Source organism: Mustela nivalis (assembly GCF_964662115.1).
Source record: "Mustela nivalis genome assembly, chromosome: 10".
Taxonomy (NCBI): domain Eukaryota; kingdom Metazoa; phylum Chordata; class Mammalia; order Carnivora; family Mustelidae; genus Mustela; species Mustela nivalis.
In genome coordinates, this window is record NC_139029.1 from 30,440,989 (window position 1) to 30,466,241 (window position 25,253).

Consider the following 25,253-nt stretch of genomic DNA (forward strand, 5'->3'; position numbering starts at 1 on the left):
GGGAATTCCAAGATCTAAGATGACAATAGCTCCTTTAGATTTATAATATATTTTATGTGTTTTACTGTTAAACACATTTTAACTTAACAACCCTGTGAGACAGAATCCCACTTACAGATAAGGACAAAAGGACACTGCTTATTTTTGGCAGAGTGGGGACCCCAAACCTAGGAATCCCGACTTAGAGTGAAATTTCCTCCAGGGACAGGTGCTGCTTCCTAAGGTACTAAAAAATTCTCCCTCTGAACTAGTTTCTGAGAAGGCACCCTCACTTCATAACATAGACACTAGGGGCTTAGTAAATGAAAGAACGAGAGCATCTGACCTTAGGCAAGTGGTGATATCTGAAGGACACCATACCTTGTGGAAAATCCTGATGGGAGCCATCTCTGCTCCATTTAGTGTCTTCAAAAGGAACATGGGCCAAGAGGAGGCATTCAGCCGAAATCCTGCAGCAAACATAATGGGCAACAGATAAAAAATGTGTTTCAAAAGGGAGTGGTGAGATCAAGTTTTCCCTTGGGAATCCAGCTACTCCTGCCGCAATCTATATGCTGTGGCAGTTACAGAACCACAGGCTGTTAGGAAAGGACTTAAAGGTGAAATAGAATGCCTCATTAGACAGCCAAGGAAATGAGGCAAAGGAGAGGGCACAGAACTTGCCCAAGGTAATGTTGCAGAGTAAGAAGTGGAACAAAGTCCCCAACCACCTTTTCTGACTCTGTGAAAAGTATTAGAAAATACATATTATAATGTTTAAAAAGCTTTCCTTGAAAAGTCCAAAATAGATGTGTGACAGGATTAACCAATTCTTAGAAATGATCTAGACAGCAGAGTGTGAAAGGGGATAGGATAATCTCTTAAGAAGAAACCAAATAGGTCAACTGATACACCCAATATACACGTAAATCTTTTTGGTTTCTTTCCATATTAAACTAACTCATTATTTCTCTCTCTGTGTCTCACTTTCTCTTCCTTTCTCATACACACACACACACACACACACACACACACACAGAGTACAAAACACTTTCTGATACTCATTTTTCCTTAAACAATTAAGGATGAGACAATGATGAAGATGGAAGGGACAATCCTATCCCAAAATACACATTTTCCCAGAGAGTAAAAAGAAGCCTAGAGAGATTAATTGTCCATTGTCGTTCAGCAAGTAAAAGCAGCAAAAAATGTGCCACTTAATTAATAAATTGTAAAAATAAGATTGTTATCGTAGTTAGGTCTTCCAAATAGAACTCTGAATGTTTCCCTTTATTTGGCTTCAACTCTCTAACCTGAGATACTCAAAACTAGTGTTTTTTGAGAAGTCTCCCCATCGACCTCAGCTTTCCCATTCCTCACAAAACAACAGACAGGCTGCATCAAAGCTGCAGAGCTGGAAATATCAACTGTTATTATTGAGAACTTTACTGTGTGTGTGACACCGTGCCGATCGCTTTCCATAGACCATCTACTACTCAAGACAACCCAGGGAGGTAGATATTATCTCCACTTTATAGAGGAGAAGAGAGGTATAAAGTAAACTTAAGATCTCGAAGTGAGCAAATGAGGACAGAACTGAAACCCAGGCAGTAGGACCCTTCAGCCCACACTGTGGGACTACATATCCTAGACTATCAATGCGCAAGCAAAATGAAAAAGGAAGAATCGACTTTGGGGATTAAGTATTAATTAATAACTGTAGTTAAGGGGGGGGGAGTGAAAAGATAGAAAAATGTGGAGATTAGAGAGTTACCGCCCCACATGATGTAAACGTTTTGTCTCAAAGCTGGCTGGGCTAAGCCAAGCTCCCCCAGGTCAGACGAGGTCCTGAGGCCACTCATTTGTATCAGCAGTGGTGACAGTAATGTGGATGTTCCCATCCCTTCATCCAGAACTGCTACTGTTTACTTTTTTGCTTGCCTAGTCTTTTTTCCTTCTGGAAAAATTCTGTGTGATTTGGTGGGAATGCCTATCGCATGACTGTACCAACCTGGCTATGGAACAGAAAACAATGCCAGGTGAAGGCATCAGACTCTCCCCACTGAGAATGTGTATGTATGTCCCAAGTTGGGTCAGCTGCATTCTGACAGGATAGGCGTGTTGGAGGAGTGTCTGTCTTTCTCTGAGATCATGGCTAGAAGGATGTCTGTAGGTTTGGCACTGCTACATGGAGAACATAACTGAGAATAAAGCCATGGTAGAGCAAGAGATGGGGAGCCATGAGAGTGTTTAAAACCCTGTGTCCAAATACACTCGGCTGCAGGCCTTAACTTCTTGGTCATACGGAGTCGGTAATTCTTGCTTCCTCCTTTCACCTGGTTTGAGTAGAGTTTTGTTACTCACAGTCAAAGGAGTCTTGACTACACTTTTCCTTTGATCAGAGTAAAATAAATAAATTTCTTCAGAAATTCAGGTCTGGTCTGTATGTGAGGCAAACAACTCTGCTCAGGTCAGGCAAGGGCCGAGGCAAGTCAAACCTAGAGCAGATGTGCCGTGAATTTGTTCACCACACCTCTGGGCAAGGCGAGGCAAGGCACAACTGTTCTAGAGAGATGCCTGCTATACCTTGATAAAAGAGAAGTAGGAGGAATGACTACATGATCAGAACATTCAGATTCATGTCCTCAGTTCCCAAGGAGTGCCTTGCTATGTAATTACCAATTCCATTCTTTTAGAAATAGGTTACTCTGGAGCTCCTAGCTCACCTGGAACTTGAAGGAAAAAAAAAAAAAGTCCTCTCTCAGCTCTGGAAACACTATAATAATATTGTAATAGCTAATTTGTATTGACTGTTTATTGTGCATAAAATTCTTCACATGCAATTTCCTTCTGGATATCTGAAATAATACCACGAGGTATGCACTGTTACTACCCTTAGTTTGCAGAAGATGAAATGGAAACTCAAAGTAAGTATCTTGTCCAGGGTAGTAAGTGATGAAGACTGCCATATATGATGGCCCCACTCTAGACCTCAGGCTCTTAACTATTCTGTTTCGCCATCTCCTACCAAGCTCCTTCAAGAACAGCACAGAAGTAACACAGAAATGTTACCAACCCAAGGAATTACCGAGGGACCTTATTCCCCAACGCTTACGGTGATGTGGGACCCCCCCTCCAAATTCAAAGGTATCCCAATTCAGTCTTGGGCAGTCACAGATAGCATTTTACCATTGAAAGGGCCCTCAGAGACCATACTGTACAAAGATTTTATGTTGCAGGTTGAACTGAAGTCTAAAACTGAAGTCCAGGGAGGCTACAAAACTTAACTGTGGTAACACAAATTGCTCTTGTAGAATCAGCCTGGAGCCCTAGGACCCTCATCTGGGTTCTCTTCCATGAAAGTTCTCTTTCATACTATGCTGCCTTCCAAAGAGAACATATATTATGCACATATGAAATGCTAGGCTCTATGTGCTGTGCACGCTAAGTGGGTTACCTCATTTAATCACTACAACTCTGTGAATTAGGTATGAGAAAAGGAGCACTGGTTCAGGAACCAGGCTGCTTAGATTCAAATCTGGCTCTGCCATTTACCTGATGCGTAACCCAGGGCAAATTACAAAAACTCTCTCTGGTTTTGCTTTCTTTTAACAATAAAGTGGAATAGAAATGGTAACCACCTTAGTGGGTTGTTCTAAGGATTAAAATAGGTTAAGACAAGTGAAAGACTTAAAACTCAGCCTGGTATATGACTGGTGTTAGATAAATGCTGGCCATTACAGATGGAAAGACTGAGCTTAGGGAAATGAAGTACAATCTGAGGGGACTACACTAACTAGTCAATAGCAGAGGCAGGATTTCAGCCCATTTCCTCTGTCTCCAGAACCTTCATTATCAATCAGCACATTAATATCTTCAAATATTTCATCACTAAGCCCTACTGTAATGTTTTTACTGGTAAAAGGAGTTTGGGTCATGAATTTGTATAAGAGGGAAGAGAAGAAGAATAAAAATAGTAATTTGAGGATCTCCTTGAATTAAACAATGGCCTGGGGTGCTTATGAGGAAAAGAACAGGTGGGTTCAGAAATCCCAACCTCTGAAAGCGGGAGCACCTTAGCGCTTGGCCACTTGTCCTCTTCTTCTTGGTCTCCAGTCCCTTCCTGGAAAATAGGACTGCCAATTTATATCCCCAGCTCAAACCTCTGCCCTGAGTTTCATGGCCATATTTCCAACTTGTTCTGTAAGTCTACTTGGATGCTAATGACTAAGTTTCAAGCACAACTCTGGATTTGCTGCCCGCCTCCAACTTGTCCAGTCATCTCAGCTCACTGCTACCATTTATTTAAACCCAGCTGGCTCAGGCCAAAAGGCCTGAAAGTCACCTCTGATGCCTTCCTTCTAGCACCCCTCAAATACATTTAGTCAGCAAGGCTTGACAGCATGTGCATCTTCAAACCATTTCTTGCCATTCAAGATTTCTCACCCACCAGTGACTGCCCCAATCTAAGGCCCAGTTACACTCTGCCTAGAATGCTCCATCAGCTTTCTACCTAGACTCCCTGCCTCTACTTTTGCCTCCCTACTGCTCCACATAACAGCCAGAATGGTATGTTTGTGTGTGTGTTTTTAAATATAAATCAGACCACATTACTGTTATGCTTACATCCCATAACACAAAATAAATTTATGGTCTTCAGGTATGTTAACAAGGCTTACATGGTCTGGAATTTGCTTACTTCTCCTAACTCACCTCCTGTCACTCCTCTGTCCCCTTTCACTGATCTTTCTATTTCTCAGACACACCAAGCTGTATCCTGCCTCAAACACCCTTCCCTTTCTCAAATCTTTGTTAATTCTTTGCCGAACTATCATCTCCTCAGAGAGGCATTCCTAGGCCATCTTACTTAAAACAGCTTCCTAAATCCTGTTCCTTTTGGTCCTTAGCCCTTATCATTGTCTGGATTTTCTTTCTTTTTTTCCTTTTAATGTGTATGTCTTTTCCAACTATGATATAAACTCCATGAGTTTTTACTGGACAAAGGAAAAATCTCCACTTAGTAAACAGGTACCAAGAATCGATGGACACTTTCTCATGTTATCCCATTAAATACTCACAAAAACCAGGTATGGCAGAGTTTAGGAACGATCTGGCAGGTGAGGCAATTGAAATTCAAGGTTAAAAGTCATGGAAGAGGAACTCACCACTGCCCACATAACTAAGCTTTTAAGTAGCTGAGCTAATAAGACAAAGCCAGGTCTCTCTAGTTCTAAACACAGGCATGCTGCAAGTGTTCTGTGCTTACCTAGGATTTCTTTTAAAAAAATATTTATAAAGAACCAATTGTAAGGAGCTTCCTGATATTCCCAAGTCCCACTAGTGGGACTACTGAATAAGTTAGGATCCAGCTGTTTAAACTAACCTTGACCTGAGGAAGCTCTGAACTTAGATGCAGATCAGCAGGCCTAGGATTTAACCAAAGTTCATGCCCTCTGGTGGCGAGTAACAGAACCACATGCATATCAGGAACCACCTGGTAGTGGGTTCCCCTCCCTACCCAGCCATGGTCCCATCTAATAATTCCAAGCTTTGTGAAGTTATTAGACTCTATGGCTGTCAAGACGATTCCCAACTCCCTTTCTTCTCCAAGAGGAGCTTTACATACATGTACATCTACAAATTCATGTACAGAAAGATGCCACTAACTCAATGTACAACCCTGGACAACTTACTTCCTTTTCCCTGTTTCTGTATTTGTCAGATGATGAAACAGAACTAAAGCCATGCTTCCAAACTGAGTTGAGTGGATGAGCTCAATTTTACCCCACGCATGAAAGAAAGGAGAAGTGAAACTGGCAGAGAAATGTCAACCACACTGTCTTCCCTGAGGAAGAAGTGAATATCCGGCCTGACTATTTGGGAAGACTGGATTCCTTTTAGTTCTGTTAGGACTCTATCCCCACACCGCTGTTCCATTCCCATATACACTTACCAACACAAGTTACCTCAGATTGATTTAATTGAGGGTGGAGGTCGCGACTTACCTTGAGATAGGTATATGTATACCTGGGTCTGGCAGAGTCCTTGCTGTAGAGAAGAGGGAGTTTAGTGAATATTTTTAAGACACCATGGTTAAAGTGACTTCCAAATTTTGGGGTTGACCACCCCCAGAGGTTTTTATGGAGTTCATATTCTGTGATCACAAAATGAGATGTGTATCTTTTTAAAACCTACTTTCTATTGACAGGCCTGGGAAGCTATAGCAAGTGGAAAGACTGATCAGTGACAGGAATATACAAAGGATTCCTTTCAAGTCAAGGTACCCACATATACCCCAGGCCATGTGACTAAGTTTGCTGACTAGGCACTTTGTACTGGGATCCTGACATACTCAACTAGGGGCCTCACCAGAAGCCAGCTTCTGTTTTAGATTCCCAAAAGTAGACATTGGAATCCCCTGAGGGAGCAGTAAAGACTACACTGGTCTCACCCATTATCAGAAATTCTGATTTAACGAGGTAAGGCCTAGGCACTGAAATTCTTAAGAACTCTCTGGGTGATTCTAATTGGCAGCCAAGTTTAAGAACTAGTGATTCAAACAGTCCTGTTTATAAGAAATAATCACAGTCCTGAGTAGTAGAATAGGTCAGTGAAACAAGGGGGTGTGAGGAAAAGGTTGGTAGCATTGAGTTAATAGTGTCACCTGAGGATCATTCTACCTTTCCACCTTTTCCCCTGGAGGACTCTGCAAGGGAGTATGAATGTTTCCTTTGTGAACAGAACACACACACATACACACACAAATCATACAAGATTTTACAGGAGAAGAATGCTCTTCTAGAGCAATGTTTCCCAAATAAAGACCAATTTCATTAGAGTCTCGGGAGAGTCATTTTACCATGCAGAATCCCAAGCCTCATTACCTAGAGATTCTGATTCAGCAACTCTGGGGAGAAGTCCAGAGGAGGCCTGGGGAACATGAGCACGCACACACATATATATGTATAATTATATACATAATTTAAACTTTTTATTTTGAAAAATCTTAAACCTAAAGTAGCAAAACAGTACATGAACAACCATGTACCCTTTACCTAGATTTAACAACTAGCAACATTTCACTATTTTGCTTTCCATCTATCTACACACACTTTTTCCTCTGAACTACAAGAAAGTCAGAGACACAGTGACACTTCACCCCTAAATACATCAGTATACTTGTCCTTAGAACAAGGACACTCTCCTTTAAAACTGCAATACTGTCATACCCAAGAAATTTAATTAAAAATATTAATTGTCCCCAGAATGTCCTTTATAGCTATTTAATTTTTAAATACAAGAACTGATCAAGAATTACATATTGCATTTGGTTGTCATGTTCCTTTAGTCTCCTTTAGTCTAGAACAGTCCTATTGCCTTTGTTTTCCATGAAACATGTTTTTGAAAAGTGTGGGCTAGCTGTTTAATAGAATACCCCAAAATTTGGATTTCTGATTGTTTCCTTATGATTATACTCATACTAACCAGTTTTGATAGAAATACAAGTGATGTTGAATACTTCTCACTTCATTACTTTAAGAAGCACATAATGTCCATTTATCTAATCACTGATACTAAATTTGATCACTTGTAAAGGAGTGACTGACAGATTTCTTCATTATAATTTCCCTTTGTAATTAATAGGTAATCAGTGTAGAAAAACACTGAGATTATGTGAATATCCTATTCTCTGATAACCTTTTTTTTAACCCAATCGTTCTAGCATTCATTGATTATCCCTGACTGAATCAATTAAAATGGAGGTTGCAAAATGGTAATTTTCTATCTATATTTATTAGCTATATTATTTCTATATTTATTAGCTGTCATTCTGTAATTAGAGCTTTTCCTGCAAATGTAAAATTTTTTTGTTTTTGTACACTAGGGACCCATGGAAGCCAATACCATTGTTCTTTTGTTTTCATTATTCTTTCTGATCATATTGCTCCAATTTTGGTGAGTCAGAGCCCCTTCTAGCTGGCTCCTGTGTCTTTCTGATAGGTTCCCATCATTCTTTGAGAATTCTTTTCTTTCTGGAATAACAGAAGGTTCCAAATTTGCCTTACATTTTCTCTTCTGCTCAGCCTTGAAATCAGCCATTTCTCCACGGAGCCATGATTCCTTCCTGTGAAGAGTGGGATTTAGGAACCACATTGCTACTGAGGTGTCTTTCCTTCTAAACCTTTTCAATGAACAGAGCTTATGGAATTATAGTACAAGTATATATAAAATTATATAATTTTTTTTGAATTAACAGTTCATATAGATACCTGCAACTCAAAATCTGTACTACAGGGTTCTTCATATTCCCCCGTCCCATGTTTGTATCTTATTTACTCAATGGCTCTATCTTCAATGCATGTAGAATAGCTTCAGATGATTAAGGTAAAACCACTAAGATTAAGAAAACATCAGAATTTGTTTGAAGTTCCATTTTTTTCCTTTGAAATATGTCCCATTAAGGGTATACTGTGAAGGTTCTGTGTGGAAGTTATTTGAATTAACTTTTTCAAGGTTGTTATGATATCCATTTGATACACAGTTCAGTTTGTTTCTGTTTGTAATCAATTTTAGGTTACAATTTGTTTTTTTTCTGGTTTCATTTTATTTTTTTGAGTAAAATAGTTAATTAACACAAAAGTTCAGAGAATATAAGAGTATTCTCAGAGAAATCTCACTCCCATTGCTATAATTTCTACACTATTCTCAGATACTCCCAGTAGGTGACCTTTTCATTTTTTCTGGTTTAACACTCCCATGTTTCTTCTTATAAAAGTATACGAAATATGGAATTTTGTGGATAAAAGGTGCACATGTGTGTATACATATTCCCCTTTCTCTTTCTCAAAAGGGGCATTAAGCATATTCACACTGCTGTGCAACCATCACCACCATGCATCTCCAGAACTTCACCTTCCCCAAGGGAACTCTGCAGCCATTAAACAATAATTTGCCATTCTTTCCTCCCCACCAGCTCCTAGCAACCACCATTCTATTTTCTGTCTCTGAATTTACCTAAATTAGGTATCTCATCTCAGTGGGATCATACAGTGTTTGTCCTTTTGTGACCAGCTTATTTCACTTACCACAACATCTATATTGTAGCATGGGTCAGAATCTCTTTCCTTTTTAAAGTTCAGTAACAATCCACTGTATGAATATGCCACATTTTGTTTAGCCTTTTTCCACTGACATACATTTGGGTTTTTTCGACCTTTTGGCTACTGTGAATAATGCTTCTAAACATAGGTATACAAATATCTGCTTGAGTCCCTGCTTTTAATTGTTTTGTCTGTATGCCCAGAAAGTGGAAGTGCTAAATCATATGGTAATTCTATTTTTCATTTTTTGAATAAACACCATATTGTTTTCCATAGTGGCTGCACCATTTTATATCTTCATCAATAGTGCACAAAGATTCCAATTTCTCCACATCATCACCAACACTTTTTTCTATTTGATAATAGCCATCTTAATGGGTGTGAAATATTATTTCAGTGTGGTTTTGATTTGTATTTTCCTAATGATTAGTGATGCTGGGCATCTTTTCATGTGCTTACTGGCCATTTAGAAAAATGTCTATTCAAGTCCTTTGCTCATTTTATAATCAGGTTGTTTGTTTTTTTATTGTTGTTGAGTTGAAGGAATTTTTAAAAATATTCTGGATATTAACCTCTTTTCAGATACAGGATTTGCAAATATTTTCTGCCATCCTGTGAGTTCCCTTTTCATTCTGCTGATATTGTCCATTGGTGAACAAAAGTTTTTAATGTGATTTTCTTTCTTTTTATAGCCTGTGCTTTTGGTGTCATTTCCAAGAAATCATTGCCAATTCCAATGTCATGAAGCTTTCCCCCTATATTTTCTCCTTGGAGTTTTATAGTTATAGCTTCTACATTTAGGACTATCATCCGGTTGGAGTTAATTTTTGTACATAGTGTGGAGGTAAGTTCCGGCGTCATTCTTCTCTATGTGCATACCCAGCTGGCTCTCCACCAGCTGTTGGGAATCCATTGAACTGTCTCAGTACTGCTGCTGAAAATCAGTTGAGCATAAACATATAAGTTCATTTCTGGACTCTCAAACCTAATCCACTGATCTATGTCTATCTTCATACCAGTACCACATGTATTGAGTTTTGTTGCTGTATAATAAGTTGTGAAATCAGAAAATGTGAGTCCTAGGTAGAATGCTAATTTTTGTCAAAGGTCAGATGACTTTCTTCCTTACCTATTGTAATATGGTGAATTTCACTAGCGATTTTTCTAAAGTTAAATCTTCTTTTCATTCTCAGAAAAAAAAAACATTACTTTGCTTTGACAAATTATTGTTTTAAATATGCTGAATTCTAATTCCTAATATTTTAAGATTTTTATAACAATATTCATACATGAAATTGTGTGTGTGTGTGTTTGTGTGTGTGTGTAATATAAACCAGGCTTAGGTATCCAAATTCTACCTGCTTCATGAAAAGAACCTTCATGTTTTCCTACTTTTCTATGATCTAGAACTGCACTGTCCAGTAGAGTAGCCATCAGCCACACAGGCTTTTTAACTTTAAACTATAATTAAGCAAAATTAAAAATTTAGGTCTTTAGTTGCAGTAGCCACATGTGGCTGCTGACTACCACACTGGACAGCACAGATGCAAAACATTTCCATTATCACAGAAAGCTCTTTTGGCTATCACTGACTTATAACAACTTAAGTAGAAGGAGAAAATCTGGTCTTAGAGGTTTTACAGGATTCCCGTTAAATAACCTGCACATAGTGCTTTGCTATAGGTACAATACAATTTTTTGAAATCTTTTATATGTTTTCTATGTATCTGTTTAAATATAACAATGTTATTTGGGTCAATTTTGACAATAGTATTTTCCTATTTCATCTCACTTTTCTATTTTACTTACATCTAGTTATTTCCTCCCTTTGTCATCTCTACGTTTGTATATCTGCACTTATTCCTTTTTTTTTCTTTCATAGGCTAACTAGTGGTTTGTGTATTTTGTGTACTTTCCCCCCAAAAGACCAGTATTTTGATTTATTGCTTTTTTACTTTCTACCTCATTAGCTTCTGTTTTATCTTTATTTTTCTTCTTCCTTTTTATCTTCTTTGTACTGTGACTTTTTTTCTAGTCTTTTGAATTGGGAATTTAAATTCTTAATTTTTACCCTTTTCATTTTTGTTCATGTCAAGCAGTTAAGGCTATCAGTTTTCTTCCAATTACTGCTTTAATTGATCTCAAAATTCTGATATGTGATGTTTATTATCATTACTTTTTAGAAATTTTGCAATTTTAGTTTATATTTCCCTTTTCAAGCAAGAGTTGTTTAGAGTTTTAGATTTCAATGTAGAAGGACATTTAGCAGGTATAAAGTTTCACATGCATACACATATATGATCTGCCTTATTCATTAAAGTCTTTCTATTTATTTATCTTTTTTGGTACCAAATTACTTTATTTGGAGGAATGGTATAAATGAAAGTAGATGTTTTGGTACAACTTACAGAAAAGAAAGTCTTTAATACCTTTACTTTTTGTCTCTTGGGCTCCCTTGCCTTGAGAGGTGTGTTAAATCTATTAGTGTGTTTGTCTCTCTACCACCTCTTTGCATCTACCATCATTTCTATTTTGTGAAGACAGATACTATGTGATCTGGTTCTGAAATATTTTTAACTATTATATTTTCATTGTGAATTGTGTCACCATTAAGCATTATAAAGTGGCTTCTCTTGTTTCATGCATCTTGGTCTGAATTCTACCTTGTCTCATACCAGAACTGCAATCTCCACTATTATATTGTTTGACTTTCCTTTGTATCGCCTTGTCCATCCTTTTGTTTTTGGTCTTTCTCCTTCACTTCTACTGGGCTTGACTTTGAGCACCAATCTGAAAAATTTTTTTTTCAATAGGTGAGTTAAAACCATTTACATTTATTGATGTAAATTACACATTTGGTCTCAACTCTCTCACATTATGTTTTATTTATGGTGCTTTCCATATTTAGTTCATTTCTTTCTCTGTATGGTCTGCTCCTTGATCTTTTTGTTCCTTTGTTATGCAGGAAATTTTGGAATTTTGTTTTTGTGGTTACCTTTATACTAACATATTTTCTAATGTCCTTAATTTACCTTTTCCTCATTTTGGTTTCTACTATTTGGTTTATCAGTTTCAGGTGATATCCTTTGATCCCATCTAAGGATATTACAGGAGGAAGGGGGTTTGCTTCCTGGTTATAGCATGTTCACATGGCAGGCTCCTGCAGTACGCCCACCTTCTCCATTGCGCATATCCTGCAGGGCCTGACAGCCAGCAGTATCAGTAGTCAGCGCTGCCACCACCCTCCCACAGATGGTTTTGTAGCACTCCAGAGAGACAGCTCTCCGTGAACTGCTTTCCTTAGAGGTACCCTAAAAGTACCTCTTGCAAATTTCTAGCAAGTTCCACTGCTGTAGCACCACAGTGACTTCTCTCATCCAGTGAGCCACAGTTGTGCCTCCTCCAACAAGATCGACTTCTCTGTCCTGAGGGTGGGGGAGGGGAGGTCTTTCCTTGGGGTCTCTATCTCAGCTCCAGTGTAGTGGCTTCTCCTTAAGTCTGCTCTTATATTCTTTAAAGTTCTCTTTCCTTTTTGATTAGCCAATCCCTCAATATCCCAATCCTGTGTTACAGTTAACAATTATATTACACTCTCTGTGTTCAAATTACTGTGTGGGTTCTTTCCCTTCATGGGATCCATACTGATACCATACTGTTCTACTCTTGTTTCCACCTGTGTTTTTCTTAGCTTGATCACTGATCATTCCTTGTTTGGATGAAGCTCTTTCCGTAACTGATTCCTCAGGTAGGGCTTGGGGTTATAGTACTTCCCGAGTTCTTGCACACTGAACACAGTTTCAGTATAAGTTCAATACCTGAAAAACAGCTTGTATAGATATAAAACACCCCGTTCTTATTTTCTTTCTTTGTACTTTGCTGTAGAGAAGTATGATGCAAAGTTCACTTTCTTTCCCTTGTAAATACACTTGGCCTTTTTTTCTGAAGGCTTAGAGGGATTTTTCTTTATTCTTAGAGTGTAATAGTTTTACTAAGATACATCTTAGTGTAACCAATCTGAAACAGTCTTTCCAGGAAAAAGCCCTCTTCAATATGTAGGTTCATGTCTTCTTTAATTTTTGGAAAACTTTCTTATAATTTTAAGTATCAACTGTTTCATTATTTTGTTCGTCTTCTTCAGGGACTCCAATTATACATGCATACATACATTTACATATACACATTCTATCTTTATTGATTATGTTCTATATCTAATGGTTCCTTTCTGATACTTTTTAACCTTTCCAAATATTTACTTTTATTCTCTTGGCTGTTTTATTTCTCTTCTCAATATCCCTTATTATATTTTCAGTTAAGCCTGTTATCCATTGGGCACCCTGGAATTGAGTCTGCAATTGCGATTATTTTGTTTTTCTTCAATTTTTTTTCCTTGAGTTTGGACAATTCTATTTTCACACTTTCCCGTCTCTTCTGCATTTCTAGTCTGACCTTTAAAATTTATGATTAAAGGGTTTTTTTTTTCATATCTGTCAATACTTGTTTAATTCAAGTTTGCTGTTGTGTAATAGTTTTCTTCTGGTTAGTCGCTGATTTTGGCAGAATTTTCAGTAGTTAAAATAGTTTTATCCTCATCTTTGGTTTTTCATCATATAGAAACTTTTTGTAGATACTGACTGTTATTTCTTAATCATGTGAAATATCTTATATTTTCCTGGACCAACAAATACAGGAAGTTCTGTTTTGGCAGGAATCTTGGGTTATGAATTTCTGTTGACATAGTGAAACACAGTTTCTTTAGTAGATGAGACTGTTGGGATGGAATGGGAAGACTGGTCTGTCTTTTGACTGATTCTCTTCTGTTTCTGTATAATTCTGAATTACAACACCCCTGCTTCCTTCTTTTCCTTCAACATATGTCTGTCCTCCCTCAAAGGTAGTTATCTTCTCAAGAGTGCTATCTCTAGTCCCTCACACTTTTTCAATTCACTCTCTTCCTTTGGATTCCCCAGTAGCCAATGCTCTAATCAAGTAGATCTTAGCTCTGTTCTCAGTATTTCCCACTCTAAATTGAATTCTCTTTTCCTGGAGGTAATTTTGACTGTGTTAGGCCCCCACTGCCCTCACCTTTCTAAATGCCATTTCTACCTACATAAAACTATTCATTCTGGTTTGGGTCAGGGGGTCACGTACTAGCTCTAACGATTTCAGATCTTTATACCTGAACATGTAGACAATATGTGATTGAAATCTGTGGTATTCTTGACTCCTAGTAATGTTTAAATTGGTTTGGTTTCCTTTTTGATCCACACGTTTCTAGAGAATTTATTGAAAGACTGTGATTTAAATTGTCACCATTATCCTTGGAACTTTATATAGTTGAGCCCTGAATGATGCAGAAGGGGTACAACCCCCTACCACCGCATGCACTCAAAAAATCGTGTGTGACTTTTGACTCCCTCAAAACTTAACTACTAAAAACCTACTGTTGACCTGAAACCTTAACAATAATGTAAAGACCTGATTAACACATATTTTGTATGTTTTATGTATTATATAGAGTATTCTTAAAATAGGCTAGAGAAAAGAAAATGTTATTAAGGGGTACCTGGGTGGCTCAGTCAGTTAAGCATCTGCCTTTGACTTAGGTCATGATCCCAGGGTCCTGGGATCAAGCTCCACATTGGGCTCTCTGCTCAGCAGGGAGCCTGCCTCTCCTCTCCCTCTGCCTGCCCCTCTGTCTGTTGCTCTGTCTACTTGTGCTCTCACTATCAAAAAAATATTAAAAAATCTTTAAAAAAACAAAGAAAATGTTATTAAGAAAACAAGGAAGGGAAAATACATTTATAATAGTGTACTATACTTACCGAAATAAATCTGTGTACGATGGAGCTATGCAGTGCAAACCTGGGTTGTTCAAGGGTCAATTGTGCTTTTTAATAGCCTATCAAGATGATTCTAAATAGTGACTCATAGAGCAGGTTGAGAACTACACAGTTTAATGCAGCTATAAAAAGGAATGAGAAATATCTCTGCACTACTAAGAAATCAACTTTAGGATCTTTCATTAAATGGAAAAAAGCAAGGTTAAGACAACTATGCATAGTATGCTGTCATTTATATAATAAAGTGGGGAATACATATGTATATATGTACATACACAGACACACATACACACACAAACATATTTGTATTTTTAAAAAATGAAGTACAAACTATAAAATTAAAAGAAAGCAACACCTATGGCAGAAGAAAGCAATAAGGTGAAGGGGATTTCTCTGAATATACTTTGCTCTATAGATTTTACTTTAAGAATGATTTGTATCAGATATATATTTTAAAAGGAACAATTCTAAAAAGCAATCTCTAAAAAAAAAAAAAATACAGGGGTGCCTGTGTGGCTGTCAATTGAGCATCTGACTGCTGATTTTGGCTCAGGCTGTGATCTCAGGGTCCTGGGATTGAGCCCCATACTGGGCTCCGTGCTCAGCAGGGAGTCTGCTTGAGGATTCTCTCCCTCTCCCTCTGCCCCTCCCCCCATTCATGTACATTCTCTCTCTCTCTCCCTCTCTCTCAAATAAATAAATAAATAAATCTTTAAAAAATACAACAAATGAACCTAAGTTTATATCAAGTTGGTGGCACTGCAACCCAGAGAGAAACTAACACAAACAACCTTATATCATATTATTGACTATCCCTCACTTGAGGGTAAGAAAAAAAGAGATGTAAGTAACTCAAACATTGTCAGTAATGAGGATGGTGGTAAAGTGTTATTGTTATTCTGAGACTACTGTATGTGTCTATACAATAGAACAAATGAGTTATTTTGTTAGTGATATGGAGAACGAGGGTTTTGTTCTAGTACAAAGGAGATACAGATTTAAGATAGCAAAGATAAAGTAAATAAAAACACCATTTGTCCTGAATTTTAGTAGGACGTATCAATAACAACTAACAATTTTATCTTTAATAATAATAGTAAGGCAGTTCCTATCTCTGCCAAAAAGACATAGAAAGAACAACCAACGCAGCCACTCTGAGCACCCTAGTGTTCAGATTATAGTCTCTATCATTTCCCACTAAAAGGAACCCACGCACCTAAAAGAAATAGCTGAAGTCATATTTGGGGCAGATAATATATAAGATAAACCTGGAACATTTTGAAATTTCAGAAGTCCAATAGAGCTATCAAGCATTAAAGAGTCAGGAGACCATTGATATGGCTCCTATATAGCCAACAAATGCAATCAATAAGGATAATTAGTGCAATGGAATGAAACATGGCAAGTATGTATGAATTCTTGGGTTTACAATAGTAAACTACAGTAACAACAACAACAAAAAAACTATCCTTAAATATTTTTGGAGGATGGTAGTAAACCAATTCATCATTTTGTAAATTGATAAATAAAGAAAAGAATCAAGCATTTAAGCTTTCTTCCATGAGTGATATCCTCACAATAGCCAAATAATTGATAGAAGTTTTATTTTAATAGACATATTCCATTTAATTTATGTGGATAGAATTATTTATAAGATTAAAATTTCCCATTCTGCAATCATAATGAATTGATTGATCTAAATAAGGGGTCAGCAAATTATAGCCAGCAAGCTGTTCATCTGTTTTTATAAATTTAAAATTTTATTGGAACACAGCATTGCTCATTTGTTTATGTATTGTCTCTAGCTGCTTTTGTATTACAAAGACAAAGCTGACTAGTTGTAACTGAGAATGTACGGCCAATAAGCCTGAAAGTTTTGCTGTCTAATACTTTAAGAAAATCTGTCAACCTTTGATCTAGGCCACAAGCAGTAATGGCTGCTACGTTATAAAATAAGAGACAACGAGACCATATATGCTTCCTAATAGAAGTAAACACCATCATCTATGAGATATTCTTATAAAAAAAACTGAACCTGAACCTGATCAAGCCTCTAGACCTAGCTGCCAATTTCTAGGAGAGAGAAAACAGAGAAACCTATCAAATGATACCATAGAGATACAATTGGCAAAATCTAGTTGTGGGGGATATTAAAGACAAATTATTTAGGCTTTTCAACAAATAAATTGTAAGACAAAAATAAGAGAGAAGGAGAACCCCCAGGTTAAAAGAGACTTAAAGGACATATCAACCAACTGCAATATGTGGATATTTGGATCCTGATTCAAAGAAACTAAGAGACAGAGAGAAAGAAACAGACAACAGGGAAAATTTAAACACTGAATAAATATTTGTTGATATTAATAAATTATCATTAATTTATATGTGATAATGTTATTGTGATTATGTTTTAAAAATATTATCTATGAGACATAGATACTAAATATTTAAGGAGAGAATGATACGATGTTTGGGCATTTGGGCAGGAGGGGGCAGGGAGTACATGCGGATCACAAATAAAACAAGACTGACTATGTGATGGTAATTATCAAAGATGAAGAATACATGGACATCAACTGCACTATTCCTTCTACTTTTGTATATGTTTGGAATTTTAGATTACAAATAAAGTTTTTAGTTGGAGGATAATGTTCAGTAACCACTTTTGGATCTCTTGCAAATGATACCTGTTATGTAATGCTCAGTTAATTCAGTATAATCTTCTGAGGGGAACACAGCCCATAGCTCATAACCTGTCTCTCTTCTCTGTTGAGACTCACTGCAGCAGTGACTAACAGCTATTGATGAGATGGGCTACATCACCGAGGTATACCGAGGGGGGAAGAAAAAAGGTAAGTCTGATCTTGAGAAGAAAAATGTAATGGGGTTATTAGTTTAAATAAAATAATGCAAATTAATTAAAAGTGAGAAAATTACAAGGACCAAGTGAGAATTTAGGAGAAAGGAAAGAAAGAATCCCTTTAACAGTCATACTTCCACTGGGAAATTTTCTTTCACCTCTTGTTACCACTGTAGGATTTGGTAAAAGCTCTGTGGTTTTTGAGGCAGATTAAATGGTAAGATCTCCTTCTATTCTCTCTTTCAGGGTAAATGAGAACTGATAAAGAAGGATGAAAGGTGTGGTTTCTAGTTAGAAAAAAGAGACCTTAAGAGAAGCCTGGATATTATAAGTTAATGGAGAGGCGGATCTGTCCAGATTTTACAGCTCGTTTCATTTTGGGTGGGCCCTTTCTTTTAGCCATACAGAAAAGAAGGAATAGGCAGGGGACCCTAGGCTTTCCCATAATAGGATGTACAATTTTGGAAAGAACTAATTGGCTAAGGAGAGCTTAGGTCTAGTTACTCACCCAGAGGGGGCTGCAGCATACCCCCATTCTTCTCACAGTTCCCAATAGGCTGGATTTCAGCTGAGTCAACCAGCCGCCAGAAGTCATTCTTGTTGTCACTGCCATCAAGGCGAAGGCGGAGGCGGGCACCTGTCAGTCCAACCACTGTGGCAATACACGTGGATGTGGTGTTCCTGGGGTCCTGCGCTTCCAATTTCATGCTGATCTTGAACTCGTTGCTTGGAGGTGTGTAGGACTGAGAAAAACAAGCCATGGGGATTAGGAAGACTAAGAGTGAATGGCATTTTCTGTACGGATGTTGAGCTGGAACCTGACAATTTATGCTTTGGACTGAAATTGGTTATAGCTGGGCCTAAGACAACTGCCTTGAACTATTCCCTAATTCTTAGGAAGGGTTTCGTATAAAAGAAACATTGGAAGGTAAGATGAAGGGGAAAAAATTACTTTCCACAGAGGCATCAAATATTGACTGACACCAGTAAGAAAAGCACAGCAGTGTCTCAAATGGTCCTGATTTAAATGCTTGCTCATCCTATCTTCTCCAACATCCTAAATCTCCAGGTATTCATAACATTTTCTTCTTAGAAATCATCCTATTAAACTTCCATATACTCAGTGTCTCTTCATGGAGCATTTCAGTGTATTGGTTTGTATATTCACCACACTATTGGGGGTTAAAAGGTGGTTATAGGTGGAATCATATAGTATGCAGCATTTCTTATTTTGCCATTAACTTACAAATCAATTCATATTTAAAAACAATTTTAAGTTAAGTTGACATACCATAAACTATACCCTTTGTTAAATCTTGACATATATATATATGACACCATACACAGCACAACACCCTAGGAGCCATTACCACAATAAAGATAATGAACACGGACACACTCCCAAAGTTTTCTCATGTCCCTTTATAATCCCTCTGTCTAGCCCTTCCCAGACCCCTGCTCCCAGGTCAACACTGATCACCTTCTATCACTGTAGATTTGATTGGCTGCATTTTCCAGTTCTAAGTGGAGTCACAAAGAATAAACTCTTTTTGTGTGTGCCTAGCTCCTTTCACTCAGCATAATCTGATATTCACCCATATTGTTGGATATATCAATAATTCATTTCTTTTTTCTAAGAATCTTGTTTTTTATAGCAGTTTTAGGTTCAGAAGAAAACTGACCAGAAGGTGAAGAGATCTCCCATATACACCCTGCCCCAAACACATGTGCAGTTTCCTCTATTACCAACACCTCTCACCACAGCAGTACATTTGTTACAACTGATGAACCTATCTTGACACACAATAATTACCCAAAGTCCACATTTTACACTAGGGTTCTCTCTCAGTGTACGTTTTGTGGTTTAGATCAAATGTATAATGACAGGTATTCATGATTATAGGATCATACAAAATAGTTTAACTGCCTTAAAAATTCTCTGTGCTCTGCCTATTCATCCCTCACCCACTCAACCACTGATCTTTTTAGGGTCTCCCATAGTATTGCCTTTTCCAGGATGTCATATAGGTGGAATCATATAGTATGCAGCATTTTCAGACTGGCTTCTTCCCCTCAGTATATGCAAGTTAAGTTTCCTCCGTGTCTGTTCATGGTTCAATAGCTCATTTCCTTTTACAGCTGCATTATGTCCCATTTATTGGCTACACCACAGTTTTTTCATTTAGCCACTGAAGGGCATCTTTTTTGCTTCCAAGTTTTGGCAGTTATGAATAGAAGTGCAATAAACTTCTATGCACAGGTTTTTGTGCAGATGTAAGTTTTAAGATCCTTTGGGTAAATACCAAGGAATATGATTGCTAGATTGTATAGAAAGAGTATGCTCAGTTTTGTAAGAAATCAACAAACTATCCTAGAATATGGCCATATAACTTTGCACTCCCCCCAGCAATGAATGAGAGCTTCTTTCATTCTACATCCTCGTCAGCTTTTGGTTATGTCACTCTTCTGGACTTTGGCCATTCTAATTAGTGTGTTGTTGTATCTCACTACTGTTAATTCCTATTTCTCTGATGTTACACGATGTGGGACATCTTTTCACATGCTTTTTTGTCATCTGTATATCTTCTTTGGTCAGGTGTTTATTGACCATCTTTGGCCCATTTTTTAAATCAAGTTGTCTTCTTTCTTATTTTTGAGACTTTTAAGTGTTCTTTGTAAATTTTGGATAACATTCCTTTATCAGATATGCCTTTTGCGAATATATTCTCCCAGTCTATGGCTTGTCTCCTTATTCTTCTGTCAGTGTCATTCCCAGAGCAGAAGTTTTTAATCTTAATGAAGTCCAGCTTCTCCATTATTTCCTTCATGGATCATGCTTTTGGTGTTATATTTAAACAGTCATCACCACACCCAAGGTCATCTTGTTTTTCTCCTATGTTATCTTCTAGGAGTTTATAGTTTTAAGTTATACATTTAGTCTGTGGTCTGCTTTGAATTAATTTTTGTGAAGGGTGTAAGGTTTCTGTCTAGATTCCTTTTTTTCATGTGTGTGGCTATTGTTTAAGCACTATCCATTGGGAAGAAAAACGATCTTAGCTCCATTGTACTGCCTTTGCTCCTTTGTCAAAGATCAGTTGCCTTTACTTTTGAGGGACTATTTCTTGGCTCTCTATTCTGTTCCACTGATCCATCTGGCTCTTCTTTTGCAAATACCACACTGTCTTGACTCCTGTTTCTTTATAGCGAGCCTTTAAGTTGGGTAGAATCAATCCTCCAACTCTGTTCTCCTTCAATATTATGTTGGCTATTCTAGATCTTGTCTCGCTATATAAACTTTAGAATCAGTTTTTTTTCCACAAAATAACTGGCTGTAATTTTGATTAGGTTTGGACTGAATCTATAGATCACATTGGGAAGAACTGTCATTTTGGTAATAAAACTAACACCTATCCTTTTTATCCATGTTGTTGAATTAATCAATAATTCATTTCTTTTTATTGCTGAGTTCATGTTGCTAAACATTTGGTATGTTTCCAGTTTTTGATTATTACAAATTCATCTATGAACACCCATGTATGAATCTTTGGATGGAAAATATACATATATTGCTGCTATTGTAAATGAGAGCTTCTCTTCCATTTTGTCTTCTATAGAGTTACTTTTAACCATAGTACTGAGATATAAAAACGTTTTTTTCCAAGTTAAAGATGTATTATTCAATTCCTAATTTAGTGATTTTTTTTTGGCTGAGTAGTTTGTTGACGTTTTTTGCCAAACTATATTATAAAGTAATTGAATCATTTTATGTTTTCACCAGTAGCTTATGAAAGTTCCATTTACTCCCCATCCTTGCCACTATTAAGTTTGGTGAGTCCTTTTTGTCAGAGACATTTATTTTATTTTTATTTTTATTTTTTTTAAAGATTTATTTATTTATTTATTTGACAGAGAGAAATCACAAGTAGGCAGAGAGGCAGGCAGAGAGAGAGAGAGAGGAGGAAGCAGGCTCCCTGCTGAGCAGAGAGCCCGATGCGGGACTCGATCCCAGGACCCTGAGATCATGACCTGAGCCGAAGGCAGCGGCTTAACCACTGAGCCACCCAGGCGCCCTGTCAGAGACATTTAAATAAATGGATAGAGATATCTCATTATCATTTTACTTTGTATTTCCATAATGAAAAAATGTTAACCATCAATTCATGTACTTATTTGTCACCCACATATTTTCTTTGGTGGTTGCTTTAATCTTTCAATCTGAATCCTTTTCCTTCTTCCCTCACTAAAAGCCTCCCTTCCTCCCCACCAACCCCCACTTTTTTTTTTTTTTTTTTTGGCCTGGTCACATTGGTAGTACAAAGTTGAATGGAAATGGCAAGAACAGACATCCTTGTCTTGTTCCTGACATTAAGGGAAAAGCATTTAAACTTTTACCATTAAGTATGATAGCTTTAAGATTTACATAGCTGCCTTTTAGGGCTTAAGATTTAGGAAATGCCCTTCTATTTCTTTCTTTCTTTCTTTTTTAAATTTTATTTATTTATTTGACAGAGAAAGACATAGTAAGAGAGGGAACACAAGCAGGGGGAGTGGGTGAGGGAGAAGGAGGCTTCCTGCTGAGCAGGGAGCCTGAGGCAGGGCTGGTTCCCAGGACCCTGGGATCATGACCTGAGCCAAAGGCAGATGCTTAATAACTGAGCCACCCAGGCACCCAAATGCCTTTCCTTCCATTTCTTGTTTGTTGAGAGTTTTTATTAGTAATGGACATTGGATTTTGTCAATGCTTTTTTGCAACTACTGAAATGATCACACTTTTTCTTCATTAGTGTGTTCATATGGTAAAACACTGATTGACTTTTGAATGTTTAATCAACCTAGCATTCTTAGAATTAAGTTCCACCTGGTCATAATTACATATTGCTAGAATCAATTTCCTAGAATTTTCCTTAGAATTTTTACAAGTATATTCATGTGAGATATTGCCTTGTGGTTCTTTTTTTGCAGTATCTTTACCTGATTTTGGTATCAGACTAATACTTGCCTCATAGAATAAGCTGGAATGTATTCCCTTCCCTTAAACTTTCCGGAAGAGTCTGTGTAGAACTTGCATTACCTTTTCCTTAAACGTTTGCAATAATTCACTAGTGAAGTCATCCAGGCCTGAAATTTTCTTTAGGGGAAATTTCTTAGCTATGAATTCAATTTCTGTAACAGCAACAGTGTTATTCAGAACTTTGGTAATCTGCGTTATTCATGAAAATTATCCTTTTCAATGAAGTTGTCAAATTTAAAGGCAAATATTCCTTTATTAGTCTTTAAATATTTGTGCAATCAATAGTGATGTTACCCCTTCCAATTCTGACATTAGTAATCTGTTTTCTCTCTTTTATTATTGATTAATCTGGCTAGAGTTTTATCATTTCTATTGATATTTGCAAAAAATCAGCTTTTGGCCTCAATGATTTTCTCTATTATTTTTCTGTTTCTTTTATTATTGGCTTTCCTTGCTTACTTTTGGGTTAACGTGCCCCTTTTCTCCCCCTCATTATTTAAGATGGAAGCTGAGGTCACTAGATGAAATTCTTTTTGGTATCAGTATTTAGTGTGTAAGTTCATTGTAAGGACTGCTTAGCAGCAATCCACAATTTTGAAATTTTCATTTCCATTTAGTTGAAAATATTTTCTAATGACCCTTTTTATTTCTCCATACCCAAGGGGTATTTATTAATGTGTTACTTAGTTTCCAAATATTTGGAGGTATTATTTTCCAGATAACTTAAAAATTTTTTTTTTATTTTTTCAGTGTTCCAAGATTCATTGCTTATGTACTATACCCAGTGCTCCATGCAATACATGTCCTCTTTAATACCCACCACCAGGCTCACCCATCCCCCACCCCTTTCCCCTCTAAAACCCACAGTTTGTTGCCCACAGTCTCTCATGGTTCGTCTCCCCCTCCGATTTCCCCAACTCACTTTTCCTTTCCTTCTCCTAATGTCCTCCATGTTACTCCTTATGCTCCACAAGTAAGTGAAACATATGATAATTGACTCTCTCTGCTTGGCTTATTTTACTCACCATAATCTCCTCCAGTCCTGTCCATGTTCATACAGAAGTTGGGTATTCATCCTTTCTGATGGCTGAGTAATATTCCATTGTATATATGGAGCATATCTTCTTTATCCATTCGTCCGCTGAAGGGCATCTTGGCTCTTTCCACAGTTTGGTGATTATGGACATTGCTGCTATGAATATTGGGGTGCACATAGCCCTTCTTTTCACTACATCTGTATCTTTGGGGAAATACCCAGCAGTGCAAATGCAGGGTCATAGGGTAGCTCTATTTTTAATTTTTCCAAGTAACTTTTTGCTATTAATTTTTAATTTATATTCAGTGTAACCCAGGAACATACTTTTTATTACTTATATCCTTTTAAATTTATCAAAACTTACTTTATGGTCCAGAATATGGTCTAACTTGGCAAATATTCTGTGTGCACTTGGTAAGAATGTACATTCTACCGTTGCTGAGGGTGCTCTATACATGTCAGTTAGGTCCAGCTGGTTGAGAGTGTTAACGTCTACTGTTCACTTGCTGATTTCCTACTATGTGTTCTTTACTCATAGACGGGAGTATTAGAACCCCATCCATAAATAAATTTAGGTTTATTCATTTCTCCTTACATTTCCTTTTTTTAAACTTTTTAAAAAAGATTTAATTTATTTATTTGACACAGAGAGAGATCACAAGTAGGCAGAGAGGCAGGCAGAGAGAGAGGGGAAGCCGGCTCCCTGCTGAGCAGAGAGCCCAATGTGGTACTCGATCCCAGGACCCTGAGATCATGACCTAAGTCAAAGGAAGTGGCTTAACCCTCTGAGCCACCCAGGCGCCCCTCTACTTACATTTCTATCATTTTTTACTTCATGTAAAAATGTCTGAAACATTTTCATGATGAAATTACCTTTTTTATCTTTGGCAGTATTCTCTACTCTGAAATAAACTTTGATATTAACATTGTCATTTTAGTTTTATTTTATTTTATTTTATTTTATTTATTTGACAGACAGAGATCTCAAGTAGGCAGAGGCAGGCAGAGAGAGAGGGGAGAAAGCAGGCTCCCTGCTGAGCAGAGAGCCAGATTTGGGGCTCGATACCAGGACCCTGGGATCATGACCTGAGCCGAAGGCAGAGGCTTTAACCCACTGAGCCACCCAGGCGCCCCAAACATTGTCATTTTAGTTTATTGTGGTTAATGTCAGCAAGGTACACCATTTTCTATCATTTTACTTTTAACGTGTTTGTGTCTTTATAGTTAAAGCATAATTCCTTGGGGTGCCTGGGTGGCTCAGTGGGTTAAGCCTCTGCCTTCGGCTCAGGTCATGATCCCAGGGTCCTGGGATCGAGACTCGCATCAGGCTCTCTGCTTGGCAGGGAGCCTGCATCCTCCTCTCTCTCTCTGCCTGCCTCTCTGCCTACTTGTGATCTCTCTAGCAGATAAATGAATAAAATCTTTT

The 25,253-nt window shown here is 37.5% G+C and overlaps 1 protein-coding gene across 11 annotated transcripts in view; it reads right to left on the reverse strand.

Moving 5' to 3' along the window:
- The window catches only part of SCMH1 (Scm polycomb group protein homolog 1), a 170,412-nt gene that overhangs the window by 81,759 nt on the left and 63,400 nt on the right, over nucleotides 1-25,253 (reverse strand). For all 11 annotated transcript variants that reach the window (XM_082687115.1, XM_082687114.1, XM_082687113.1 and 8 more), the window contains 2 exons: nucleotides 18,289-18,523; nucleotides 361-449 (listed from right to left, as the gene is read on the reverse strand). In XM_082687115.1, coding sequence (XP_082543241.1) covers nucleotides 361-449; nucleotides 18,289-18,523 — 324 coding nt within the window. The remainder of the gene's footprint in view (nucleotides 1-360; nucleotides 450-18,288; nucleotides 18,524-25,253) is intronic.